The sequence below is a fragment of the Aotus nancymaae genome, unplaced genomic scaffold (assembly GCF_030222135.1).
Source record: "Aotus nancymaae isolate 86718 unplaced genomic scaffold, 86718_ANA_hifiasm-v0.15.2.pri h1tg000006l, whole genome shotgun sequence".
NCBI classification, from domain to species: domain Eukaryota; kingdom Metazoa; phylum Chordata; class Mammalia; order Primates; family Aotidae; genus Aotus; species Aotus nancymaae.
In genome coordinates this window covers 72937153-72964074 of record NW_026988417.1, presented here as the reverse complement: position 1 = coordinate 72964074, position 26922 = coordinate 72937153, and the positions used below count along the sequence as shown (strand labels likewise).

Here is a 26922-nt window from a genome sequence, read left to right as displayed (position 1 = left end):
GTGAATGGCAGTTCGTTCTTGATTTGGCTCTCTTTAAGTCTGTTATTGGTGTATAGGAACGCTTGTGATTTTTGCACATTGATTTTGTATCCTGAGACTTTGCTGAAGTTGCTTATCAGTTTCAGGAGCTTTTGGGCTGAGATGAGGGGGTCTTCTAGATATACAATCATGTCGTCTGCAAATAGAGACAATTTGACTTCCTCCTTTCCTAATTGAATACCCTTTATTTCTTTTTCTTGCCTGATTGCTCTGGCTAGAACTTCCAGTACTATATTGAATAGGAGTGGTGAGAGAGGGCATCCTTGTCTAGTGCCAGATTTCAAAGGGAATGCTTCCAGTTTTTGCCCGTTCAGTATGATATTGGCTGTCGGTTTGTCGTAAATAGCTTTTATTATTTTGAGATACGTTCCATCGATACCTAGTTTATTGAGGGTTTTTAGCATAAAGGGCTGTTGAATTTTGTCGAAGGCCTTCTCTGCATCAATTGAGATAATCATGTGGTTTTTGTCTTTGGTTCTGTTTATGTGGTGAATTACATTTATAGACTTGCGTATATTGAACCAGCCTTGCATCCCCGGGATGAATCCTACTTGATCATGGTGGATAAGCTTTTTGATGTGCTGTTGTAATCGGCTTGCCATTATTTTATTGAAGATTTTTGCATCTATGTTCATCATGGATATTGGCCTGTAGTTTTCTTTTCTTGTTGAGTCTCTGCCAGGTTTTGGTATTAGGATGATGTTGGTCTCATAAAATGATTTGGGAAGGATTCCCTCTTTTTGGATTATTTGGAATAGTTTCAGTAGGAATGGTATCAGTTCCTCTTTGTATGTCTGGTAGAATTCTGCTGTGAACCCATCTGGGCCTGGGCTTTTTTTGGGTGGTAGGCTCTTAATTGCTGCCTCGACTTCAGACCTTGTTATTGGTCTATTCAGGGTTTCGACTTCTTCCTGGTTTAGGCTTGGCAGGAGGCAGCTGTCCAGGAATTTATCCATTTCTTCCAGGTTTTCTAATTTATGTGCATAGAGTTGTTTGTAATAATCTCTGATGATGGTTTGAATTTCTGTGGAATCTGTGGTGATATCGCCTTTGTCATTTTTTATTGCATCTATTTGGTTATTCTCTCTTTTCTTTTTTATTAGTCTGGCTAGTGGTCTGTCTATTTTGTTGATCTTTTCAAAAAACCAGCTCCTGGATTTATTGATTTTTTGAAGGGTTTTTCGTGTCTCTATCTCCTTCAATTCTGCTTTGATCTTAGTTATTTCTTGTCTTCTGCTAGGTTTTGAATTTTTTTGATCTTGCTCCTCTAGCTCTTTCAATTTTGACGATAGGGTGTCAATTTTAGATCTCTCCTTTCTTCTCATGTGGGCACTTATTGCTATATATTTTCCTCTAGAGACTGCTTTAAATGTGTCCCAGAGATTCTGGTATGTGGTGTCTTCATTCTCGTTGGTTTCGAAGAACGTCTTTATTTCTGCCTTCATTTCATTGTTTATCCAGTCAACATTCAGGAGAAAGTTGTTCATTTTCCATGAGGCTGTGCGGTTCTGGGTTGGTTTCTGAATTCTGAGTTCTAACTTGATTGCACTGTGGTCTGAGAGACTGTTTGTTATGGTTTCCGTTCTTTTGCATTTGCTGAGGAGTGATTTACTTCCAATTATGTGGTCAATTTTAGAGTAGGTGTGATGTGGTGCTGAGAAGAATGTATATTCTGTGGATTTGGGGTGGAGAGTTCTGTAAATGTCTATTAGGTTTGCTTGTTCCAGGTCTGAGTTCAAGTCCTGGATATCCTTGTTAATTTTCTGTCTCGTTGATCTGTCTAATATTGACAGTGGTGTGTTGAAGTCTCCCACTATTATTGTGTGGGAGTCTAAGTCTCTTTGTAAGTCTTTAAGAACTTGCCTTATGTATCTGGGTGCTCCTGTATTAGGTGCATATATATTTAGGATCGTTAGCTCTTCTTGCTGCATTGATCCTTTTATCATTATGTAATGTCCTTCTTTGTCTCTTTTGATCTTTGTTGCTTTAAAGTCTATTTTATCAGAGATGAGAATTGCAACTCCTGCTTTTTTTTGCTCTCCATTTGCTTGGTAAATCTTCCTCCATCCCTTTATTTTGAGCCTTTGTGTATCCTTGCATGCGAGATGGGTTTCCTGGATACAGCACACTGATGGGTTTTGGCTTTTTATCCAATTTGCCAGTCTGTGTCTTTTGATTGGGGCATTTAGTCCGTTTACATTTAGGGTTAATATTGTTATGTGTGAATTCAATCCTGTCATTTTGGTGCTAGGTGGCTGTTTTGCCCTTTGGTTGATGCAGATTCTTCATTGTGTTGATGCTCTTTACCTTTTCGTGTGTTTTTGGAGTGGCTGGTACTGGTTGTTCTTTTCTATGTGTAGTGCCTCCTTCAGGAGCTCTTGTAGAGCTGGTCTGGTGGTGATGAACTCTCTGAGTTCTTGCTTGTTCACAAAGGATTTTATTTTTCCTTCACTTATGAAGCTTAGTTTGGCTGGATACGAAATTCTGGGTTGAAAGTTCTTTTCCTTAAGGATGTTGAATATCGGCCCCCACTCTCTTCTGGCCTGTAGGGTTTCTGCTGAGAGATCTGCAGTGAGTCTGATGGGCTTCCCTTTGTGGGTAACCCGACCTTTCTCTCTGGCTGCCCTTAGTATTTTCTCCTTCATTTCAACCCTGGTGAATCTGATGATTATGTGTCTTGGGGTTGCTCTTCTAGAGGAGTATCTTTGTGGTGTTCTCTGTATTTCCTGGACTTGAATCTCGGCCTGCCTTGTTAGGTTGGGGAAGTTTTCCTGGATAATATCCTGAAGAGTATTTTCCAGCTTGGATGCATTCTCTTCGTCACATTCAGGTACACCTATCAAACGTAGATTAGGTCTTTTCACATAGTCCCATATTTCTTGTTGACTTTGTTCATTCCTTTTTACCCTGTTTTCTCTAATCTTGCCTTCTCGTTTTATTTCATTGAGTTGATCTTCGACCTCTGATATCCTTTCTTCTGCTTGGTCAATTCGGCTGTTGAAACTTGTGCATGCTTCACGAAGTTCTCGTGTTGTGTTTTTCAGCTCCATCAATTCGCTCATATTCCTCTCTAAGTTGTCCATTCTTGTTAGCATTTCGTCAAGTCTTTTTTCAAGGTTCTTAGTTTCTTTGCATTGGGTTAGAACATGTTCTTTTAGCTCACGGAAGTTTCTTATTATCCACTTTCTGAAAGCTGATTCTGTCATTTCATCACATTCATTCTCCGTCCAGTCTTGTTCCCTTGCTGGTTGGGAGTTGTGATCCCTTGTAGGAGGAGAAGTGTTCTGGTTTTGGGTGTTTTCATCCTTTTTGCGCTGGTTTCTTCCCATCTTTGTGGATTTTTCCACCTGCTGACTTTGTAGTTGTTGTCTTTCTGATTTTGGTAATTTTAAGTCAGCTGTGGCAGAACTCATAAACCCCCTGCTCTTCCCCCGAGGTGTTCTGTCCCAGGGAGTTACTGTTTTCTGATGTTCCCCTGTGCGGTTGCTGTTTTCCCTGCCCACAAGGTGGCAGCCTAGTCACACTCAGGTTGCAGAGGCTTCGCTAAGCTGCTGTGGGCTCCACCCAGCTTCCGTGTGAACTTCTGGGTGTAGTTAGAACTGCTTCCGCTATGTTGGCCCGCCCCTGTAGTGACGGAGTCTCTGTAGTGGCGGATTGCCTTGGTACAGAACAGCAGGGTGCCTATGGAGAACGCCCCTCCTCCACAGAGCTGGACCGTCCCGGTTTCAGTTGTGTTTCAGGTCTTCTTGCTGGGTAAGAGGGGACACCGTCTCATCCGATCTGCCTCCGGAGCCGCTGCGTTGGCTAAAGCCGCGGCTCTGAGATTCGTGGCGCTGGCCTGGCTCCCCGTTTCAGCTCCCCTTGCTGGCTTATAGGGGACTCAGACTCTCTCACTTTATACAGTGAGCCGTTGCCTGAGGGTGCCGGCCCAGCGGCTGCGCCGTTCAAGCCAGCGGCGCCGGCAGCGCTGGCGACCCGTGTGGCTTCTCTGCGTGTGAATCTCCTGTTCTGTGGGCAGTAAAAATCAGTCTGGAAATACGGCGTCCACTCACCCTCTGTGCTTTCTCTCGGAGCTGCATTCCCGAGTTCCTCCTAAGCGGCCATCTTGGATCTCCCTTGAGTCTGTGTTTTTGAGAGTAATACTGGCTCATATAAGGAGTCTATGTTCTGCAGTTGTAATTTTTTATGCATAAGAGGGAATTAAGCCTGAGAATTGGAATAGAAATGCCACTGTCCAATAAAGAGAAGTGCTTTTTAGATTTTATTTATTTATTTATTTTTTTATTTTTGAGATGGAAGCTTGCTGTGTCGCCCAGGCTGGAGTGAAGTGGAGCAATCTCAGCTCACTGCAACCTTCCGCTTCCCAGATTCAAGTGATTCTCCTACCTCACCCTAATGAGTCGCTGGGATTACAGGCGCGAGCCACCATGCCTGGCTCATTATTTGTATTTTTAGTAGAGATGGGTTTCACCATGTTGACCAGGCTGATCTCAAACTCCTGACCACAAGTGATCCCCCTGCCTCAGCTTCCAAAAGTGCTGAGATTATAGGCATGAGCCACTGCACCCAGTCAGAAGTGCTTTTTTATTGCTATTATATTGAGCCACCACGCCCAGTCAGAAGTGCTTTTTTACTGATATTATACTGAACTTGTTAATAGAAAACATAACAGCAGTACTAAACAGGAGGTCTGATTTGTTATCATGTTTTCACTTGATTGGGAAGGTCAACATAGATTTTATGACAGCAGGAAATTTTAGTTATCTGTTCATACCCAAGGCTACCAGACTCTGAGACAACACTCACTTTTCCTATGCTTCTGTGAATTTACTTTAATCAAATTAGGATCCTACGGTACATAATCTAAAAATATACCCTAAAATACAGTGCAGAACTTTCCTAAGAACTTGGTAGCTGTACACGCTAGAGTTAATAGATTTTCTCTGCCATCTATTGAAGTATGGAGAAAAACCTCAAGGTTATTAGTAATCTTATAATTTACTTCACATTATAATTTAGATCTATAGCTTGATAATCTTTTTTTTCCTTTCCTTTTTAGATACTAGCTCAGTCATGTACTGAAATTCTAGAATTGTGGCCCTCAAGTGTCTGTGTGGGGGGTAAGTGTTTAGAATTTAAAAATACCATATAAGAAATTGTATTTTTTTTTCTAGCTCAAATATATGATATGAAACTCATGTTGGAAAAAGAATAGCAAAATTAACTTTTTTGGCATCTTTTTGTGTAAGAATTTTTAAATAATTCCTTGAAATATTTCTATTTTAAATTCAAATTTTTAAGATTGGAATGTTATTTTAAATAATGAGCATATTGTGTGACAGGCTTTTAGAATCTTCTGTATATTTAGTTCACGTTTGAGACCTTTTCTATGGCAAATAAAATAAAATATGAAATTGTTTCTTTTGTCTGATTATGCAAACAATCAGGTATATGTAGACTTTGAGCTCCTGACCTGACCAAAGTACAGAATCTGCCAGCTCAGGGCACATAAGGAAGTGACTTATGGACGGATGGCAGGAAGGAAGCAGGTGGCTTCATCAGCTGGTGCTAAGCACATACTCAGGTTTTCACACCTCCCAGCCATCCTTGCCCAGACAGAGTGTGATTCTCTCTGGCCTATTTTATTTCTTTTTCAAGTCTGACCTACAGTTCATTTTAACCTGACTTTACTTTAAAAAGGAAAAATATTGGGTCTGGTGGGGGAGAAAATATGTTGTGTAATTTACCACAGAGCCTCCCAGCCTGTTGTGTATGGTCGCACACTCTGCATCTTCTAGATTCCCTAATGAATGAGTATGGAGATGTTTAAGGGAAGCAGTGCATCTGACCATCCCAGGGTAGGATTATCTTTCCTAAAAGCAGAAGTTAATACATTTCTAGAGATAACAAAGAAAAATCAATGGAAAAATAATATTAAAATAGTAGCTATTATTTATTAAACTCCTATTTTGTGCTGAGTATATACTGGGTTCTTTGTATTTATAATTTTACCTAATCCTTTTAACAACACTATTTGAAAATTTTATACATCCCTGATTTACAGATGGGGAAGCTGAGGCAGACACACGTTCAGTATTTGCTACTAGTAATTATCTTGTTTGATCCTTGTTTGTCTGACTTTAATGCCCATACTCTTACTGAATCACATTTTAAGTTTACCTGCACTTTATTTTAACTTGCAAGTAAAATTCCCTTCATAACACACCAAATGAAAAGTGGGTTGGCAGTAGTTTCTTGCATAGCTAATAAGTATATTATACTTGTTGTATTATGTTAGATATGAGAAGTTTTGGAGGATTAGTAATGTTACATTAAAATGGAGAACAGGCCTGAAGAAGTGCCAGGCAGGCAAAAACACTTTGGCCTCCTAAGTAACCTTAACCTTACTTGATTTGCAAATATAATTGAAACTTAATTTGAACTATTTCTTATAAACGCTTATATTAAGAAAAATAGAATTTAAATGCAACCAATCAAAAACAACCAACAAACATATAACCAGGGACTTTCTACTGGGATAGACCAAATAAGGCAACTGTATGACTGTAACCTGTCAAGTATTTTCTTTGCTTTACTTCCGTGTTGGTACCGTAAAAGCCTCCCCCTTGCATTCTCTTGGTAGAGCTACCAAACCATTTGTGATTTGGATCTGTCTAGTTCAAGAATCATCTGTGCAAATAAACTATTTAAAATTTTATTTGTGCTTCAATTGACCTTTTAAACAAGAGCTAATCACTATTAAAATAGTTAATATACTATCTTGCAGGTTAGCAGTAAACATTCATTGTCTGTCAAGATATTTGATCAGTTAACTTTCCTTCCAGCCTATTCTCTCACTCTCTAACATTTTTTAGTGCTTGCTTCTACTATAAATAATGGCACAGTAGGTTAAATCAACTTTTGTGACTGGCCGTCAATTATTAGTAATCCAAAATACATGGTCTTTTGATTATTTATAGGTTTGAAATAGAAGATGAATCAGGATTAGTAAACTGAGAAGTAAAGAAGAATTCTGTATGGGACAGGCATAGATTAAAGAAAGTACTACACATGACTTTTCTAAAAACTAAAGAACATACATAATTAATTAGTTTTATTTACATTCCCAAACCTTAATACCTGAGAGTAGGGAAAAACAAAGTTTTTTTTTCTGATATTTTCCTAAGGATAGAAATTGAGGAGGTTTGTGTAGTATCTGTCTGGGAATGACTGTTAATGCTTCCATTCTAATACCTTGGTCACTACTGAGAAACACTTTGTTTAGAAAATAAAATAATGCATCCCCATGTGGCAGTGAATGGTACCTTCACTACATTTACCTAGAGAGTCTAAGAAAGCCAGCACAGTTGGAAATATAGAGCTATGTCTTCATTGCTATTAGTTAACTGAATAGTATGAAGAGTTATTCTATGTACCTTAATACTTTCATTTCAGCTTGTCTTTTTTTGGTAAAGCAGTGATTAAAATGTTTATTTTTTCTTTTACTTCTAGAAGAATTTCAGATTGTCTTAAGTGGAAGAGGATTCATGTTGGGGAGTCGGAATGGCAGTGTCCTCTGCACCTACACTGTAAATGAAACGTATACAAAGAGTAGGTCCCCAGTAATCTCCGTGTTGCCTTAATCTCTGCACAGCATATCAGCAACAAGTGTTTTCTTTTTTTCTCCAACTATAACCAACTGTGACGTATTTTTTAATCAAAGAAGAAAGAAATGAAGTCTGAATAATACAAATAGTAGTGATAATTATTTAATAGGTATTTAATAATAGCAATATTTGTTTAGAACTTAATAAATGCTGGACCCTGTCCTAACTACCCTCCTTGAACAGATGTTGGTTTGTGGCTGAAAGAATAAAATTACTTGCATATGGTGAAACAACTAATAAGGGACAGAGCTGATATTTGAACCCACTTTTCCTGACTGTACTCTGTACCTACTGCACCAACCACATGATTTAATTGCTTATTTTCCTAGGCTTATTTCTTGTCACACTTGCCTTAAAATCTAATCATCTCCAGTTTTTCTCCTACTTATTGCTTATTTTTTGTCACTTGTTTTCTTTATCGAATTGCCCAGCAATTTATTAGTTTATTGAAGATAGTCTTGTCTTTTATTGCCTTATAGATTATTTCATCTCAAATTCTCACCCAGCATAGTGTTGGTTGATAATTTTCATATTTATGGAATTGAGTTTTAATTTTTCCTATGCTTGACTTCTCAAAAACCAAAGAGTATGTTTTTATTTTCATTCTGAAAAACCTCCTTCTTGAATAGATCGTAGTTTTCTGAGCATCTTGAGTATCTATATAAACGTTTTTCTCTATTGATGATTACATTGCCCTTCAAAATTTATATTGTAAGAAAGACTATAACTTTGTAAACTCTGGTACAGTTATTTTTTTATATTCATCTGCTATTTTGCTGTTTATGTGAGTGTAAAAACTCCAATTAGCACAGCTTTGGCCATATACAAAGTAACTATTCAATATGTGTTAATTGAATTAAAGTGGTGGGGATCTCAGCATGGTAAACCTCATAATTCATTCCTTTCTTTTCTATTAAGATCGCAATTTTAGTAAGTCAAAAATTTACAAAATCTCTTCATAGTAGGTTCCACAATTGAGTAGGACAGGATAATTTTATTTTTGTTTAGTAGTCATTTGTATCTAAGCATTAGCTTTGCCTAGCTTTTTCTGATTACATATTTGAGTTCATTATAAAATAAATGTATTTCATGTTTAGCTTCATAAGATTAAGTTTATTAAACTCTCAAATAAATGAAATTGGTATTTTTCTCTTTTACATTCTAGAATGATCAATTTGACTAAGTAACTTTTCTGAATATTTCCAGTCTAAATTATTTTTCTTATATATTATTAAAGTTTCAAGGGCAATTTAAGTATACAACTTCATAAAATACATTTATTTACTGTAAACACAAATGTTCTATTAAACTCGTGAAATAAGTTCATTTTCCTTTGGACATCTAACTTTCATCTTCCTTCATCTTTTCTAAAGTGTGCTTTTTAAAGAATGTAGAACATTTATTTATAAAAATCTGAGATATTTAAAACATTTAAGAGAAAAATATATTTTATAGAATCTAGAATGGTATATGAACTTAGTCTACATCAAAATAATCCTAACTTATGATTTACCAACACTGTATGTCAGTGGAGCATATAATCTCTTTCCATTTTTCATTCCCTTTTTCTTCTCTTTCTTTAGTTTTTTTTTATGTTAATATACTCAGTATTCCACATTTGAACTCTGATTGAAGCATGCTGTTCATATTATTAATGAAACTGTATGAGATGCATAAAACTCTTTATTAATTCTGTGGCATTTTATTTTCTAGGTGTAAAACCAGTAAGTGTACAGCTTAATTCTATGCTTTGTCCTGCACCTATCCTGAATAAAGCTGGAGAGTAAGTACTTAATTTAAAACAAGTTTATAACATTTTTAGTGAATAATTATTAGAAAATGGTGACAAATACATTGGTGGTTTTATTCTATCTTTTTTTGATATATAGAGTGAGCATTAAACAGTAAGCCCTGGGCAAGCCACTTAGTATTAGGCAAGCAAGTTAGTACTTCAGCTATACTCTTAGTAGGTTGAAAATGCTAAAACGTGTTTTATCTAGTTTCTTAAATACTGATTAAAAGGCTCTATAAATATTTGTCTGGATGGGTTTGAGAACTATTATTAGAACCTCTAAATAATCAGAACCATAAACATTATTTTAAACACACACACATGCACACACAAACATTTTGTTTGCATGTGCACATACACAGTTCAAAAGTGAGATTTTAAATAATTACTATAGTATTTAATAAATATTGAGATTAAAGAGCATTAAGAATATGGCTTAAAAAAGGCACACTTTGGACTAGGAAATACTTGTACATTTGTATTAACATGTGCTTTAATTTGTGTCTCATTTCTGTTAGGGGCTATATTCTTATCTCCTTTCATGTGGCCAAAAAAATCACAATAGCTGTTAAAAAGAAAAATATATTTAGTTTGGATGAAGGAGTCTTATTTGAATTGTTTATATACAAATAATTCTACTGGTAATTTAGTATTCCCATTTGTGATTTTTTTTCAGTTCTATGTTGAGGCAAATGATTACAAATAGTTCAGATATTCTCCAGCCCAACAGTAGAGCATGTTTAAGATAGTTAATGGGATACAGTTTTCTAGGCTCTCTTTATATAGATCTTATAATGAAAGCAAGAAAAAATTACATATACAAGGCCACAATCCAAAATCTGGATTAGTAGTTAGAGACTAAAGATTATATTTTCTTCTATAGAAACTAAGAAAATCATTCTAGCATTTTTAAGCTGACTTGAACGTTCATCTTTTGTGGATACTTAAATATTCAAAATATCTATTGCACATCACTTTTGGTCATGCAAGTAAATTGGAACAGTATCAGCTTTTCTATTTTAAATAGATTGAAAGATGCTGCACAAGATAGCTTACAAAACTAAGAGTATCTTTCATTTTCTGTATTATGTAATAATCTATGTTATTGACAACATGCCTATGGCTAAATTAAATTGGTATTGGAATTTGAGGCAAGTCAGTTTCTTGTGGAGCCATCTTAACCCCAAGCATACCATAGGACTCAATGGCTTTCTGAGTAATCATGTCTGAATTAGCCATGATATATCTATTGACTTGAAGTTTAGTTTTGTTTGGTTGAATCTGGAATTTCAGGTTGCTCCTCCTGATTATTTCCCCAATCTGCCTCCCAAACTGTATTTTCCATTTTAGTCATTGGCAGCTCCATCATTTTTGTTGTTCAGGTTAAAAACTTTTGAGTCATTATTGATTTCTTTCTGTCTCTTAGACCTAGTCTATCAACAAATCTTCTCAGCTCCAATTTCAAAATTTATCCAAAATCCAACTTCTGCTTTCTATCTCTACTGCTACCATTCTAGACCAAGCTACTGTCATCTCTTGCTTGGATTATTAATCTCTCAACTTGTGTTTCTGTTTCCATCCTTCACAAGAGTGATCTTGTTAAAATCAATCAGTTTATTCATCTCTTCACTTAAGATTCTCCGTGATGAGGTCTTTGCTCCACTCCAAGTGAAAGTCTAATCAGTGTAATACTATACCAGGTTCTATAGAGTCTGGCCTCTCACTTCCTCTCAGACTTCCTCTTCTATTTGCTCTTTCTACAGTTATGGTCAAACTGGTCTCTTTGCTGTTCTTGACCACACCTGCGCACTCCTGCTCCTGCACTTTTATACTTCTTGTTGCCTCTGCTTGGGTTGCTCTTTCCTGGTTTAGAACTGTATGTGAACTTAGTCTAAGTCAAAAAAAATCCTAACTTATGATTTACCAACACTGTATGTCAACGGAGCACTTAAACTCTTTCTTTAAGTCTAGTTCAAATGTCACCTTCTCAGTAAACCCTTTTTTGATCACCCTATTTAATCATGCAGTCTTCCTCTTTTGGGTCTATGACCTCTATTACCTTTTTCACGTTTTATTTTTACTCCAGAGCCAATTGTTTGTCTGTTATTGCATTTCTATTTCCTGCTAGGATAAGTTTTGTCTTGTTTCTCATTGTGTTACTAGCACTTAACACAAGGTCTGCCTCATAGTAGATTTACTAAATATTTGGTGGATAAAAGGATGAATGAATTTTTCTCAAATATTTTTGTTTACCAGTTAACATAAAGATCTGAAAGAGGTAATTTGATTGCTGAGATCAGGTACCTGTACCAGGATGGAGGAAAATGGTCAGAATTTTATTTTGGGGTGCCATACTATTTAAAGTAGCAAAGAAAAATATTGGCTTTTTAATAATAGAGACTAGTTAAGGAAGGTAGCTTACTTACTTCTCTGAGGAAATTGTAAAATGCATTATGCCTGTTTTATCCCAGGCACTGATTTTGTTTTCTGTAGAATTTGCCTTTGGGCACAGTCTTCTTTTGAAGAGAATACCATCGAGGCTAGTGATACACTTTAATTATTTGTAGATAGGTTAAATACCCAGGAGATACATTTTTAAAACACACATAGCATAATAAATATCAGACATGAGAAATCATCATCATTTAGATTTTGACATTAATATTTCACCTACAAGCAAACTGAGAATGTTTTGGGACAGAGATCTTTCTAAAAGAATTACTTTTGCCTTCCTTTCCTAGATCAAGTATATGATACTATTGAAGCAAAGCTTTAGATTTTATTTGTTAATGTACTGAGTATTTTGGGACATCATTATTTATTTTACTTAGTATGTTGCAAGTAATTTGGACCTTTCCTTTGCCTTGAATTTTCTTCAGATACTTTTGTAGGTGATGAGTTCTCTTATGAGATTGGATTGAAATCAACACAATTGAAACAGTTTAGCCTTGTAAGGTGACTGATGCTTAATATGTTTGCCTAATTAGCTTTTGGCTAAGGATTCAAACCCATTAAGTAGCTAGTTAGTCTATCTTTCAAATAAACACATCTGGCCCAACAATGAATGAAGGTTTTTCCTATGTGAGGGTGACAGATGTGGTGATAGTTCCCCTTGTTCTCTCACTTAAATAATTAACAAGATGCTGGTGAAGTAACCCTAGACAGACAGCCTCAAAGCCAGATGCACAGTCTCAGAGCTGGATCCATGGGCATGTGCCTCATCCCATTAGCCTGCTCTATCAATTCTTTTCTTATCTTTATGTTATTTCATGAATTGCACTTTGTTTGAGGATTATTCTTTTAAAAGCTTAGGGCTTGTAGATTTTGGTTTAAAAGAGCATGTGGGAGATGGGGGCTAAGAATGTAGCCTAGTAGCTAGGACATAGTTCATCATTTGGAACTTGATGTTATGGAGTAACAAAAGTTAAAGTTATCTGAGCAAATCCTATCCAGGTATACCATTGTTCAGATGGGTCTTTGAATAACTTCTTTTTGATATATCTGTTTGATAAATACAGAGATCTATATTTATTAAATTTCTTTATTTGATATAGATATTTCAGCTAAGATGAACAAACGCTTAGTATTTAAACAGAAAGAATGGTAATAGCAGTGAGGTGGTTGTTTTCTATTTCTTTTGTTGAATACAGTTTACTTTTAAAATGGTATATGATTAAACAAACTGTTTTATCAAGAGAAATCTGCAGATTATTTAGGATTTATTTCTAAAAGTAGTTCTTTTATGCCAAATTGTCTTAAGTTTGAATAGGATGAATTGTCTGACATTCCTTGAATGTTCCCTAATCCAGGGCACTAGCCTCACAGTTTAATGTGCAAGTGTTACAAGTATTTGCAAGATGGGCTTATTCTCTGACCCTTGTTTTGTGAGACATCAACAATAGCACAGCTGTTCTGCAATAGTTGAGATCTCAAACCTGTAATTTGGCAAGAAGACCAGAACAAATTGGGTAAATATACATAAACACATTGTGAAGAAAGAAAAACAGAACAGAATGAACTGGAGCCTTATCCTGCAGTTTGATAGAGATGATTTAAGGAGGCATATGGTATAGTTAAATGTGCTTTCAAAAACATTGGCCAGAATCTTCTGGCAAATATGAAATAAATATCTAAATCAGATGAAACTGATAGTATTAGTTCTCTTAAAAGGCAGTGTGGGAAGACACTTGACAGAGTGTTTTGAGTAAGAAGTGGTGGGACATCACTGTATGTGGAAAATTTCAAGGAAAACTGAAGGATCATTGAGATGAACAGTGTGGCAGAGTTGAGATTAGAGCCTGGCTTCATAGTAGAATCTTTTTATTTTCTTCAACATTAAAAAAAAATATTAAGCCTAATCTATTTTGCCTGAAATAAAATTGTATTAATTCTATTTCTCTTTCTTGGTTAGATAAATTTTGCTTTTACTGCAGTTTCTGTTCTTTCTAAAAACATACTTATATCTATATGTGTATTCATGTCTATACAATCCCTGATTCTTTTGTGTTAGTAGCAGGTGACACAACCACATTATTCCTTTTGTTTCTTGTGAGACATGAGATTTCAATTTTTTTTTGAAAAATCATGGATATCAAGACATTAGTTATGTCTTTATTTTGAATGTAAACAGTATGTGTTTATTTTGAATATAAACAATATAACCCATGATGAGATGAATATATTTTGAATATAAACAATTATGTGTTTATATTGAATAGAAACAATATAACCCATGATGAGATGGGTTAAAGCTAAGGACTGTCTCTGTCTCTCTTTTTCTCTACCCCAAACTTCCTTGGTGGAACATTTCTCTTTTCCTTCACATAGTGCACTGTTTTTCAGATCTATCAATGTGGTAAGTTCACTGATCTGCATTGCCTCTTCATTCTAAGTATTATATACAGTTCTGGCAATATCTTTTAATATATGAACACATGGAGGAGTGGCTAATAAGATGTCACCAAGTATGGAAATGTTAAATAAGATACAATTTAAAATACTAGAAAGCGATACTTTGCAGATGTGATGCATTAACTCTCAAGACACTGGAAGATCTGTCACATGACAGATTTGACTTATTCTTTATTGCTACAAATAAAGGAGAAAAAGGGTGGGAGTTAAGGGGAATGACATTTCCGATCAATGTAGGGAAGAACTTTCTAAAATTTAGAATAATTTAGTTTTTATATGGAAAGTATTTAATGATGGACATCTATATAATGATGTAGAGGATGTTCCTGAAATATATACTTAAATTCTCTTATATATCTGCTTCTAAATTTTATATGATCAGAGCTTTTTATTATTACTAAATGTATTAGTCCATTCTCACACTGCTATAAAGAACTGCTGAGACTGGGTAATTTATAAAGGATAATTGACTCATAGTTTTATATGACTGGGGAAGACTCAGGGAACTTACAATCATGGCAGAAGGCTAAGGAGAAGCAAGGAACTTCTTCACGTGGTGGCAGGAGAGAGAAGTGCAAGCACAGAAAAAATTGCTAGTTTTAAAACCATCAGATCATGTGAGACTCACTCACCATCATGAGAACAGCATGGGGGAACCACCCCTGTAATCCAGTCACCTCCTATCAGGTTCCTCCCTTGACACGTGGAAATTACAATTCAAGATGAGATTTGGGTGGGTACACAGAGCCAAACCTTATCACTAAGACACTTGAAATTTTTGGATGAAAGGCACTAAATTTGATTGATTCAGGCACTAAATGGATTGAGTGTTTTTTAAGTGTCTTTTTAGAATGTTATTAAAATATACACAGCAAATAGAAAGTGGTTGTTTTTAGTGCAATCCTCAGAACGCTTATAATACAGCTTTTCCTGTGATGTCCAGTAAGTCTCTGAATATAGTTTTTTCTTCTGAAATCTAGAAATCTTGCTAACTGCAATTTTTGTTTTAGCTATATACACATATTGAGATATACTAAAATAAGTCACTTAATTAAAAAATCTTTAGCCTCTTTTAAGAAAGTAGCCTTATTCAAAACATTAATTTACATATAAACTCATCACTAGAAGTCAAAACATTAATTTACATATAAATTCATCACTAGAATAGTTTACATATAAACTATTCATGAATATGGATTCTTATCTTCCAACTTAAAATCTTTATCATACATAAAGCTATCTTTTACAAAGCACTGCAGAGCATTAAATAGTAGCACTTGATTTCAAAATATCTTAAGTCACCATAATTTTAATAACTTTTTGAGTAGTTGCCAGTTTAATTTTCAGTGTTGTATAAATTGGAGGTAAATTATTTATTACTTCCAGCAAATGTCTTTCACAATTTCATTTAATTTTTTTCATCCTTTTTAATGGATCATAAAATGACAATCTTTTATTGGATCTGCGTAAAGTCAGAAGAAAATGAATACTTTGCAAATCGGTTACTGTGGATTGAAATGTCAATCATAATCCATGGAGTATAACATTTCTCAGATCAGAGTAGCTTTGACATATGGCATTGAGCCATTCTCCTGTTTTAGAACAGTCATGTGTCTTTAGACATTAAATACAAGTATGTGACAATTAGGACTTATTGTGTTTTATTTACTTAATTATGTATCATAGTACTACTTAATTTTTCAGTGGAATGACTTTAGTATATTTGAATTTAATTTTATCACTATTAATTGTTAGTTGACATGAAAGTGTACTTCAGATAATCTTTTTGTTACATTGAGTTGTTAAGCTTTCTTCTATGTTTCTATTTTGAAAAAAAACATATTCTAAGGATGGAGCCAAGCATGGATTAAGATATTTGTAAGAAATATTAAACAATGTAGAACCAATTTATAGAAAATTAAGTTGAAAGTGTTGCCATTTCTCAGCATTATCTTCCTTTACCATCCTGTATTATCTGCATCATGAGTCGCTCTTGTCTCAGAAGGTTTTCCCTTGTCTTTTGTGACTTCATATTCTTACCCTGTTTCTCCTCTTTCTCCTCAGATATCACTTTAGACTGCTTTTCTTTTTACAGTCTCTTCACTTTCAGGTTTTTATTTTTTTATTTTTTTTATTTTTTAGAAGGGGTCTCACTGTCACTCAGGCTAGAGTGCAGTGGCATGATCTGACTCATTGCACTTTTGGCCTTCCTGGCTCAGGTGATCGTCCTACCTCAGCCTCCAAGTATCTGAGACCACGGGCATGTACAATTATGCCCTGCTAATTTTCAGTACTTTTTGTGGAGACAGAGTTTCATCATACTTCCCAGGTTGGTCTCAAACTCCTGGGTTCAAGCCATCCACCCACCTTGGCCTCCCAAAGTGCTGGAATTACAGGCGTGAGCCACAGTGCCTGGCATATCCTCAGTTTTTATCATGGTTGGAGGATACTTGACTTATAAACTCACCTTTTCCGTGGCTCCCTTTTTCTTCCTAATAACTCCAAATTTCCAAGCAAGATCTTTTTCTTAGCTTTAAGTCTCCTGTCCAAATGGCTACAAAGTCACTTGGAATTTCTGTAGGCACCTTAAACTTGGAGGTCCCAAATTAAACTCAAATCCTTCTGTTCAAACTTGCTCTTTTTGTGTTCCTATGCAAGACTGCCCACCTACTTGTGTAAGACAGAAACTTTGAGGTCATCTTTTTTTCTTCTTCCTCACCTCCTACATCCAATAAATGTCTGTGTCCTTTCTATTCTAACTCCTAATATGTCTCAGTTTTTGTTTTCACACTAACCTCATTGCCACTATTTTAGTTCAATTCTACTTTGGTACTTATTTCAAATACACTGAGACTTTCTTAACTGGTCTTTCTACTTTTAAAATTTATTCTTCAGATCCCTGCCTTACACTGTAACAAGAGTGATGTTTGTAAAACACATTTCTAACTATATTTCTACCAAGCTTAAAACTCTTAAGACGAATTCCAGATGTCTAAAGATGGCATCCAGGGACTTGATGATCTTTCCTCTGCTCCCCTTTTCAGCCTGGAGCCATTTCATTCTTACTCTCACCCTCTTTTGTTGCTGGAGTACTGATTCACTTTTAGTTTCTTGACTGTTCTGTCCCTGTCCCTTTCTTGCCTTCCACCCTGTCAGAGTGCTCCAACTGCATGGACTCCTTTCTAATCTCATTTCCTAATTTCTGATCAGTCTTTAAGCCTCATCCTGTAGTTGACTTCCTACAGGAAAAGTTTGCTCATGCCCCCATACCAAGGCCAAGTCTGTTGTATCTCCCATATGGCCCTCTAGAACTCCTGTGCTTAGACCTATTTTATTAATACCACATTCTTTTGTAATTGTTTATGGGGCTTACATCGTAATTTGTATTATTTGTTACTGAAACCCTTTTACCAAGTACAGCCCAATTATCATTGCTATTATGATCAATTAATAAATACTTGTTTAATTAACTAGTAATAAAGTGAGTGACTGATTGAGTGATTTTATTGGCAAATATTCCTAAACCAATTTGGAGTGTGATTTTAGGCCTGAGGTTTAGCACACAGCTCAGCATAGCTATAATGTTGGATTTAATCAAGGTCATGTTTTATAACAGGAAGAATATAGCATTGAACATTTTTTTTACATGAAACTGCATGACATTATATAGTAGACATTTTTTGAACAATTTAGCTTATAATATTTTTATATGGCAGTAAGTAGAAATTCATTAAATTAAACCAAAAAAATTACATAATGATTTTATGGCTGTTATATATATTGCTTTTTAGCTTAGATCTAAAAGCTTTATTAAAAAGTACCTTGATATTTTAAATAATCCATTAGACAAATAACCAGGTGTTAACAGTAATTTGTGGAGTACCTGTTGTGTCCCAGGCTTGTGTTGTACGTTTTATGTATATTATTTTACCAAGCTCTTATCCTCAAAACAACTTTGAAATAGGTACAATTCTCCCCATTTTACAGATTGAGAAATAGAAGATTAAAAATGGAATGGTGAGGGTTCAAACTCAGGACTCCAGATTTGCCAAAATCCTCTTTTTCAATTTTATTTGATCCTTGGGATAAATAAAAATAAACTCTCTTCTTGCATCCCATATATATTTGCAATTAAGTAAAGACAATGTTTTAATATGTTTTTGCCCATAAGAAAGCAAAAGGTATTAAAACTCATACTCTCAGAGTATAACTTCCACTGTCAGAAACATACTAACAAGAAGTAGAAGTTATATAGGAAAAGGAATAACAATCTATACATGCTAACAGAAATGACATAAAATATGACAAAAGACATTAAATATGTATAATGGAGTCTTGGGGCAAAGAAAGCTTACAGAATTTGGTTTCGGTTAAAGGGGGTGGCTTTCTCAATCTGTGCCAGAAAATGAATAGCATAGCTTTGGGCAAAGGCACCAGATTAATAATGGTGCCAACACCATACCAATAATTTCAAAAATGATTTTCTAAAGAAGTAGCAAAGTTTAAAAGCAGATGTAACTGTGCTTCTCATATTTGCAATGCTTCTGAAAAGTTTCCACAGAAAAAATACATCTTTCTATAAATACACACATATATGTTCGTAAATACATATATTTACAAATAAATATATTGTTTTAGCATATAGTAAATGCCATTCTAGTTAACCATGAGAAGTATGTGCATGTTGTAAAAGACTGGAAGATTGAAATGAAACTCACGCTAATGAGAGAAATTTAAATATAAGACTCTAAAATACATGTGGAGGATTAAAGTAGTATGTTATAGATGTGAAAGCATTTTGACTACAGAGTCAGTGAAGTCCAGTATTTGGGCAAGTTACCTTTTTAAGCTTGTTTCTTCATGTGGAAAATGGAGATGATGCTAGTGCTGGCCTCAGTAGGTTGCTGTGAGAATTAAATGAGAAGATGAATTAATGTGTTTGGCTCTTAGTAAGAAAACAAATGCCTGTAATTATGAGTGGTGTTTATGGCTATATTTTTATCACACTGCTACTACTTCTCTCAAAAAGAGAAAGATTTTTTTTGTTTCAATTCCATAAATCATATATCACCAATTGGATTTCTATATCTGTGAAGACTTAACTCAGTTTTTTTTTTTTTTTTTTTTTTTTTTTGACACCAGCCACATTATACTAGACTGAGATTTTCAGAGAATGCAGTTATTTTGGTCAGCTACAAGATCACATCAGCCTGTATTTCTACTTTAGGAAAGAGTAAACTTTGTTTTAAAATATATCTTCTGTTCTCATTTCATTTCATTAAGCATTAAAAGTTTGAATGTTTTCTTCATTAATTAGAGAACTTGTTTGTTTCTGGTGAATTTTAACTGCCAAATTATAAACAACTTCAGACAATGTCTACTGATCCCTTAAATTTGAATCAGTAAGATTGCCTGCAAGAATTACCTATTACTGTGAATCAAAATAATCTTTCCAAAACATAAAACCATGCCAACATGTCAGATGATTCTGGTTACATGCTTTAAAGTAGAGGAATTAAGAACTAGAGAAGATGATTTTTTTTTATTTGATTATGCTTAGTCATTAAAAAAACAAAACAAGACACTCATTTATTCAGAATGAGCAATTAGGTCTAAGTTTTCTTTCTTAATAGGCCATTTGGCCTTCTGTGTTGGAATAGTTCAGAAGTATAGTTAATTTGATGTAAACATCCAAAATTCTCATTCTTTTATGGATTTAGCTAAACTATCTTTTAAAACAACATGATTTTAAGTAAATACTTTTCAAAGAAATATTTTAATAAGAGTATTTCTGTATTTTGATTGAATTTCGCTTGAACTTTGCCAGGAGTATCCTTCCCAGTAACTTTATTGTATGAATCCAAACCAAATAGCACTTTGAGAAAAGAAACACACTAAGGACTTTGATTTAAGCCTTTAATCAAGCCTCTGTGGTATGAGGAAAAGAGTTCAAAGTTAGAGTTCTAGCTTTATTACTTTGGGCAGGGTAATTAGCATTTCTGGACCTCCTGGCCCTCATTTATAAAACTGTGGAACTACTATTTACTTCAAGGGCTATTGTGAAGGGTTAAAATAGATAATGCCCATAAAATGCCAACATTTCTCATCTCCTCTTTCTGTCAGCAGCTTGAGATCGTTTCTGGTAGTTTTGTTTTTGCTTTTTTTTTTTTTTTTTTTTTGAGACAGAGTCTCACTGTGTTGCTGATGCTGGAGTGCAGTGGCTCAGTCAGGGATAACTGCAGTCTGGGCCTCCCAGGCTCAAGCCATCCTCCTGCCACAGCTTCCTGAGTTGCTGGGCCTATAGGTACATGTCACCATGCCAGGCTAATTATTTTTATTTTGATTTTTTGTAGAGATGGTCATCTCATGGTGTTACTGAGGCTGGTCTGAAACTCCTGGGTTCATGCAATCCTCCCACCTCAGCCTCCCAAAGTCTGGGATTATAGGCATGTGCCATACCATGCCTGGCCTATGGATGGATGGCTTTGATTGGTTTCCAAACCAATTATATGATAATACACTTTGTAAACAGCTTTGGAAAAGAGCTCTTTCCTTAAAAACCCCCTTGCCATTTTTTTTCCTTTGATATCTAATTTTAGCTTTTTTTTTTTTTTGAAGAAAAAAAAAGGAAGAAAGAAAGAAAAAAAAAAAGAATGAAGAAGAGGAAGAAAAAGGAAGAGAAAGAGGGAGAGAGAACGGGAGTATTGCTTTATTGCCCAGACTAGAATGCAGTCTAAAAATGGGAATTGAAAACCTCTTTTATGCCAATAATTGTGCTTAACAATGGAGAGAGGAAGTAATAAGGGAAGAAAATAACAAGCAGCCAACCAGTATTTCATTTAAACCTATGAAATGCTATGCAATTACTGAGGAGTGATTTACTTCCAATTATGTAGTCACTTTTGGAATAGGTGTGATATGGTACTGATAAGAATGTGTGTTTTGGTATTTGAAGTGGAGAGTTCTATAAATGTTTATTAAGTTTACTTGTTCTGGGTTTGAGTTCAAGTCCTGGATGTTCTTGTTAATTTTCTGTCTCGTTGATCAGTCTAATATTGACAATGTGATGTTACAGTCTCCCATTATTATTGTGTGGGAGGGTTAGTCTCTTTATAAGTCATTAAGAACTTATGTATCTGGGTGCTCCTGTATTGAGTGTGTGTATATTTAGGATCGTTAGCTCTTCTTGTTGCATTGATCCTTTTACCATTATGTAATGTCCTTCTTTGCCTATTTTGATCTTTGTTGCTTTAAAGTCTGTTTTATCAGAGGTGAGAATTGCAACTCCTGCTTTTTATTTATTTATTTATTTTTGCTCTCTGTTTGGTTGGTAAATCTTCCTCCGTCCCTTTGTTTTGAGTCTTTGTGTATCGTTACATGTGAGATGGGTCTGGATACAGCATACCGATGGGTTTTGGCTTTTTATCCAGTTCATAATATATATGAGTTTAATACTGCCATTTGATGCTAGCTGGCTGTTTTGCCTATTAGTTGATATAAGTTCTTCATTATGTTAATGCTGTTTAGTTTTTGATATATTTTTGGAAAGGCTGATACTGGTTGTTCCTTTATATGTGTAATGCTTCTTTCAGAAGCTCTTGTAAAGCAGGCCTGGTGATGGTGAAATCTCTAAGTACTTGCTTGTTCGCAAAAGTTTTATTTTTCCTTCACTTGTGAAGCTTAGTTTGGCTGGATATGAAATTCTGGGTTGAAAGTTCTTTTCTTTAAGGGTGTTGAATATTGGCCCCCCACTCTTTTCTGGCTTGTAGGGTTTCTGCTGAGAGTTCTGCTGTAAGTCTGATAGGCTTCCCTTTGTGGGTAATCTGACCTTTCTCTCTGGCTGCTCTTAGTATTTTCTCCTTCATTTCAACCCTAATGAATCTGATTATGTGCCTTGGGGTTGGTCTTCTTGAGGAATATCTTTGTGGTGTTCTCTGTATTACCTGGAGTTGAATATTGTCCTGCCTTACTAGATTGGGAAAGTTTTCCTGAATAATATCCTGAAGAGTATTTTCCAACTTGGATTCAGTCTCTTTGTCACATTCAGGTACACCTATCAAATGTAGATTAGGTCTTTTCACATAGTCCCATATTTCTTGAAGACTTTGCTCATTCCTTTTTATCCTTTTTTCTCTAATCTTGACTTCTCGTTTTATTTCATTAAGTTGGTCTTTGACCTCTGATATCCTTTCTTCTGCTTGATCAATTCGACTGTTAAAACTTGTGCATACTTCGCAAAGTTCTCGTGTTGTGTTTTTCCGCTCCATTAATTCACTTATATTCCTCTCTAAATTGTCTATTCTCGTTAGGATTTCATCAAACCTTTTTTCAAAGTTCTTAGTTTCTTTACATTGGGTTAGAACAAGTTCTTTTAATTCACTGAAGTTTCTTATCATCCACTTTCTGAAGCCTACTTCTGTTAATGGAATGCACTCGTTCTCCATCAGGACTTGTTCCGTTGCTGATGAGGAACTGTGATCCCCTGTAGAGGGAGAGGCATTCTGATTTTGAGTATTCTCAGCCTTTTTACGCTGGTTTCTTCCCATCACTGTAAATTTATCCACCTGTAGTCTTTGTGATTACTGACTTTCAAATTAGGTCTCTGAGTGGATGTGCAACTTGTTGATTCTCAGTGCCAAAATCTGAGCAACCACTGCACCGGCTAAAACAGTGGTGTTAAGATTGATGGTGCTTTTCTGCCCGGGAATCTCCGCCAAAAGGGGACCCAGTCCCACTCACTCTGCACCAAGAACCGCCGCGCCAGCCACAACAGTCGCACTGGTGACCCGTGGGGCTCCTCCGCTGGGAATCTCCTGGTCCGTGAGCAACAAAAATTTGTCTGAAAGTGTGGCATCCTCTTCTTCTCTGCACTTTCACTGAGAGCTACAATCCCGAGCTGCTAGTGATCAGCCATCTTGGATCTCTCTCCTTTTTTTTTTTTTTTAATAAAAAGTTTCTAACTCTAGGCTAATCCCAAATAATCAATCTAAATCAATGAAATTTTAATGATTATTGCTTGTTTTATAATTTGAAATCATATTTTCAAAATAACTATATTTTAATTCTAATATTTCTTAGCCAGGGACAAAAGTTATTGTCTCTTCTTAGTACATTTGTTGGGATATTTTAATATCTTGGGACCATCTACAACAAATACCTGCAAATAAATCTTTCTCTCTTTTTTCTTCACTTTGTTGCTGTCTTTCATATTCACTTTCTTTATATTTTATTTTTGAATGGTTTATTGCTTCCAGTTTTATATATATTCTTTTTTTTTTTTTTTGAGACAGAGTCTTGCTTTGTCGCCAGGCGCCAGGCTGAAGTGCAGTGGCACGATCTTGGCTCACTGCAACCTCTGCCCCCTGGGTTCAAGCAATTCTCCTGCCTCAGCCTCCCGAGTAGCTGGGACTACCGGAGCGCGCCACCACACCCAGCTAGAGACGGGGTTTCACCATGTTGGCCAGGATGGTCTCATTCTCTTGACCTCATGATCTGTCCACCTTGGCCTCCCAAAGTGCTGGGATTACAGGCATGAGCCACAGCGCTCGGCCCTTGTAGGTTTTTGTGAACCTGAAACCTCAGCATTTTTCTGGATTGAGAAATTTCTTTATGTCACTATTTCGGTTACTACTTTGTAAAGGAACAATTAGATCATTTAACAAGTTTGCCTCTGACTAGTAAGTAAGGACTAGAAATAAGGAAGAAGAAAGCTGGCGTAATTTGCCAAAAGCTGTGACCCTTACTTTTTTTTTGTTTGTTTTTTTTTGAGACTGAGTCTCACTTTTGTGGCCCCGGCTAGAGTGTAATGGCATGATCTCGGCTTACGGCCACCTCTGCCTCCTTAGTTCCAGCAACTCTTCTGCGTGGGCCTCCAGAGTAGCTGAGATTACAGGCATCTGCCACCATGCCTGGCTAATTTTTGTATTTTTACTAGAGACAGGGTTTCACCACATTGACCAGGCCGCCGTAGCTCACGCCTGTAATACCAGCACTTTGGGAGGCTGAGGTGGGTGGATCACTTCAGGTCAGGAGTTTGAGACCTTTACTATTTAAGTACGTTTTCTGGCTGGTTTTGGATTAATTACATAAGGAAATCAAAATCTACTCCTCTGGTTTTAAATTTATATGTAATTATTGTTTCTTCATTTCTTTTTCAGAACTCTTGATGTTTCAGTGAGCTTTAATGGAGGAAAGTCTGTCATCTCAAGCTCATTACTTGTCACAGCCACAGAATGTGTAAGTAAAAGTTTGCATGAAGGTTACCTTTTAAAAGTAATCCTATCTGGAAATAATCTATGGATCCTTGGTGATGTTGCATACCACAATAAAGGAGATGCAAACAGTAACACTGGAGACCATTACAAGGAAAAATTTTGTATAGAATTGATTTGGGGTGTCATTGCATTTTTTATGTTGAGTTCCCTTTTACAAGAACTTTAAGGTAGTATGCATTTGATTTTGATATTTATAGAATTTGAAAGGCATATTTAAAATCAAAATAAGGTAAGAGAATAATTTACAAATGAAGTACTTTTTTTCTTAAAACATTAAATATAGAAATTATGTTTTCTGTTAGGAAGGTTAGATTTCAGTATGTAAGGCATGTGTCATGGTTTGAAATCAAATTATTGCATCTTAATATGGGACTTCATTATTTTGTTCATTTAAAATGTTGCTGCTTTCTGAATAAGAAAGTTGATTTTGATAGCTTGATACTATCTTAGTTTGTAACCACATTGAATGTATATTTTAGTTGGGATTATTGATTTGCATTGCCTAAATGCAGATAAACTCCATTCAGTAGACATTTTCTTTCTTTTATTTAATTTTGTGGATTTATAGAAAGTTTCAATATTATATTACTGAACATGGAAACAGGAAGCACTAAACAGGACTGACCACGTGGCTATTATTTCTTAGTATATTTTGTAGAAACGATATCAATCAAAGCAAAAAAAGAAGAATTCCTGCCCTCCAAAAGACCAAAGACTAAACCTGAACATCTTCTCACATCTCACAGTTTCATGGTTTTATATTTTGATCTATTAATTCAGGAGACACCTTTCCAACACAAAACAAAACAAAACAAAACAAAGCAATTTAGTGTTACCTGTATAGAGGTAGTTGTACTTCTCATTTTAAGACAATGTTGCAGAGAAAAGGACCCTTGGGTCACTTTTTAAATCCTTGAGTAAGTCTTTGCCAACACCTATAGGCTTCCATTTTGAAAATAGCTAGGGTTTTTGTTTTTGTGTTTGTGCTTTTTGGGGAGGATTTTTTTTTTCTACTATTTCTAGCACATGTTGCAATTTGTAGGTTTTGTGGATGTTGCAGTTTGCTGGTTTTCTGGTCCCTGAGGATGTGGTTGAAATTACAAATATTTGTGGTTTGTAGTTTCTCCGTGTTTAGCTCACTGAAGTGGCATTCTTTCCTCATCCTTCTTCCTATTCGACACCTCCAAGCTATCTTTTTCCTCTTTTCTTCCATGCAAGCAGGAAAACAGGTCTTTGTTCCTATCCTGTAACAATGCATGATTTTCACGTACAGGGATCCTGAGGCTAAATGACTTATCTGGGATGTATAGGTTGTGTGCTTTAAAGAAGACTTTCTAGGTCTTACTCCTTCCCAGAGGGTAATATGACTCAAGGTGGCTTACGAGTGGAAAGATTTCAGAAGAAGCATCATTGGTGTGTCAGTGATGAGGGGAAAGGAGCAAGCCGTAACAGTTAAGAAGGGTTCAAGGTGATTCTCACTAAGAAGGAAGGCTTTGAACAAATACTTGAAGGTACGGGAGGGAGCCCTGCAGACCATCTGAGAGAAGTGTGCTCCAGGCAGAGGGACAGCTAGAGCAAAGCCTCAGGTGACAGTCTCTGGCAAGTTTAAAGAAGAGCAAGCCAGACAGTGTGCTGGAGTGGAGGTAGTCAGGGAGAGTAGAAGCCTTGGGATAAAGAGGAAAGAATGGCAGGAGCAGGGCAGATCTTGTAAGAGTGCGTAGTCATTGTAAGGACCTGAGCTTTTCTTCTGAGTGAAACAGGAAGTCCTTGGAAGTTGACATGATTTGATTCAGTGTTTTTAAACTGTATGAAAACAGACTTCTGAGCCTTTCTTACCAGCTTGATACGTCAGTGGCAGGGCTTGTGCTTACTCATTGCCCTTCTCCCACGACTGGTCCTTACACAGAGCAGGTGCTCCAAAATTATTTCCCAAATGAATTATTGAAAGGAACCATATATCTAGTTTAAAATGGGGAAACTAAGTTTTAGATTTAAGAGACTTAAGATTAGAGTCTGAGGAGGGTGTGTATTTAGGCAATCCTTTATCTTCATTTCTCTTCAAAAGATCTTTAAAATGGATCTCTGCTTTTAAAAAGATAATGGAAAGATGTCCCTTTTTTTTCTCTTGAAATCATTGACCTTCTTCTGACTCTTTTGCGATAACAATACCAAGAACCTGTTTGCTGAGCATGTATTAAGTGCCAGATGCTGTGCTCAGCACTGCTATATATGTGCTAAG

The 26922-nt window shown here is 35.8% G+C and overlaps 1 protein-coding gene across 2 annotated transcripts in view; it reads left to right on the top strand.

Moving 5' to 3' along the window:
* Positions 1-26922, top strand: part of ANTXR2 (ANTXR cell adhesion molecule 2) — a 161714-nt gene that overhangs the window by 36968 nt on the left and 97824 nt on the right. For both annotated transcript variants that reach the window (XM_064368337.1, XM_021669637.2), the window contains exons 8-11: positions 5099-5159; positions 7552-7650; positions 9420-9489; positions 24567-24645. In XM_064368337.1, the coding sequence (XP_064224407.1) occupies positions 5099-5159; positions 7552-7650; positions 9420-9489; positions 24567-24645 (309 nt within the window). The remainder of the gene's footprint in view (positions 1-5098; positions 5160-7551; positions 7651-9419; positions 9490-24566; positions 24646-26922) is intronic.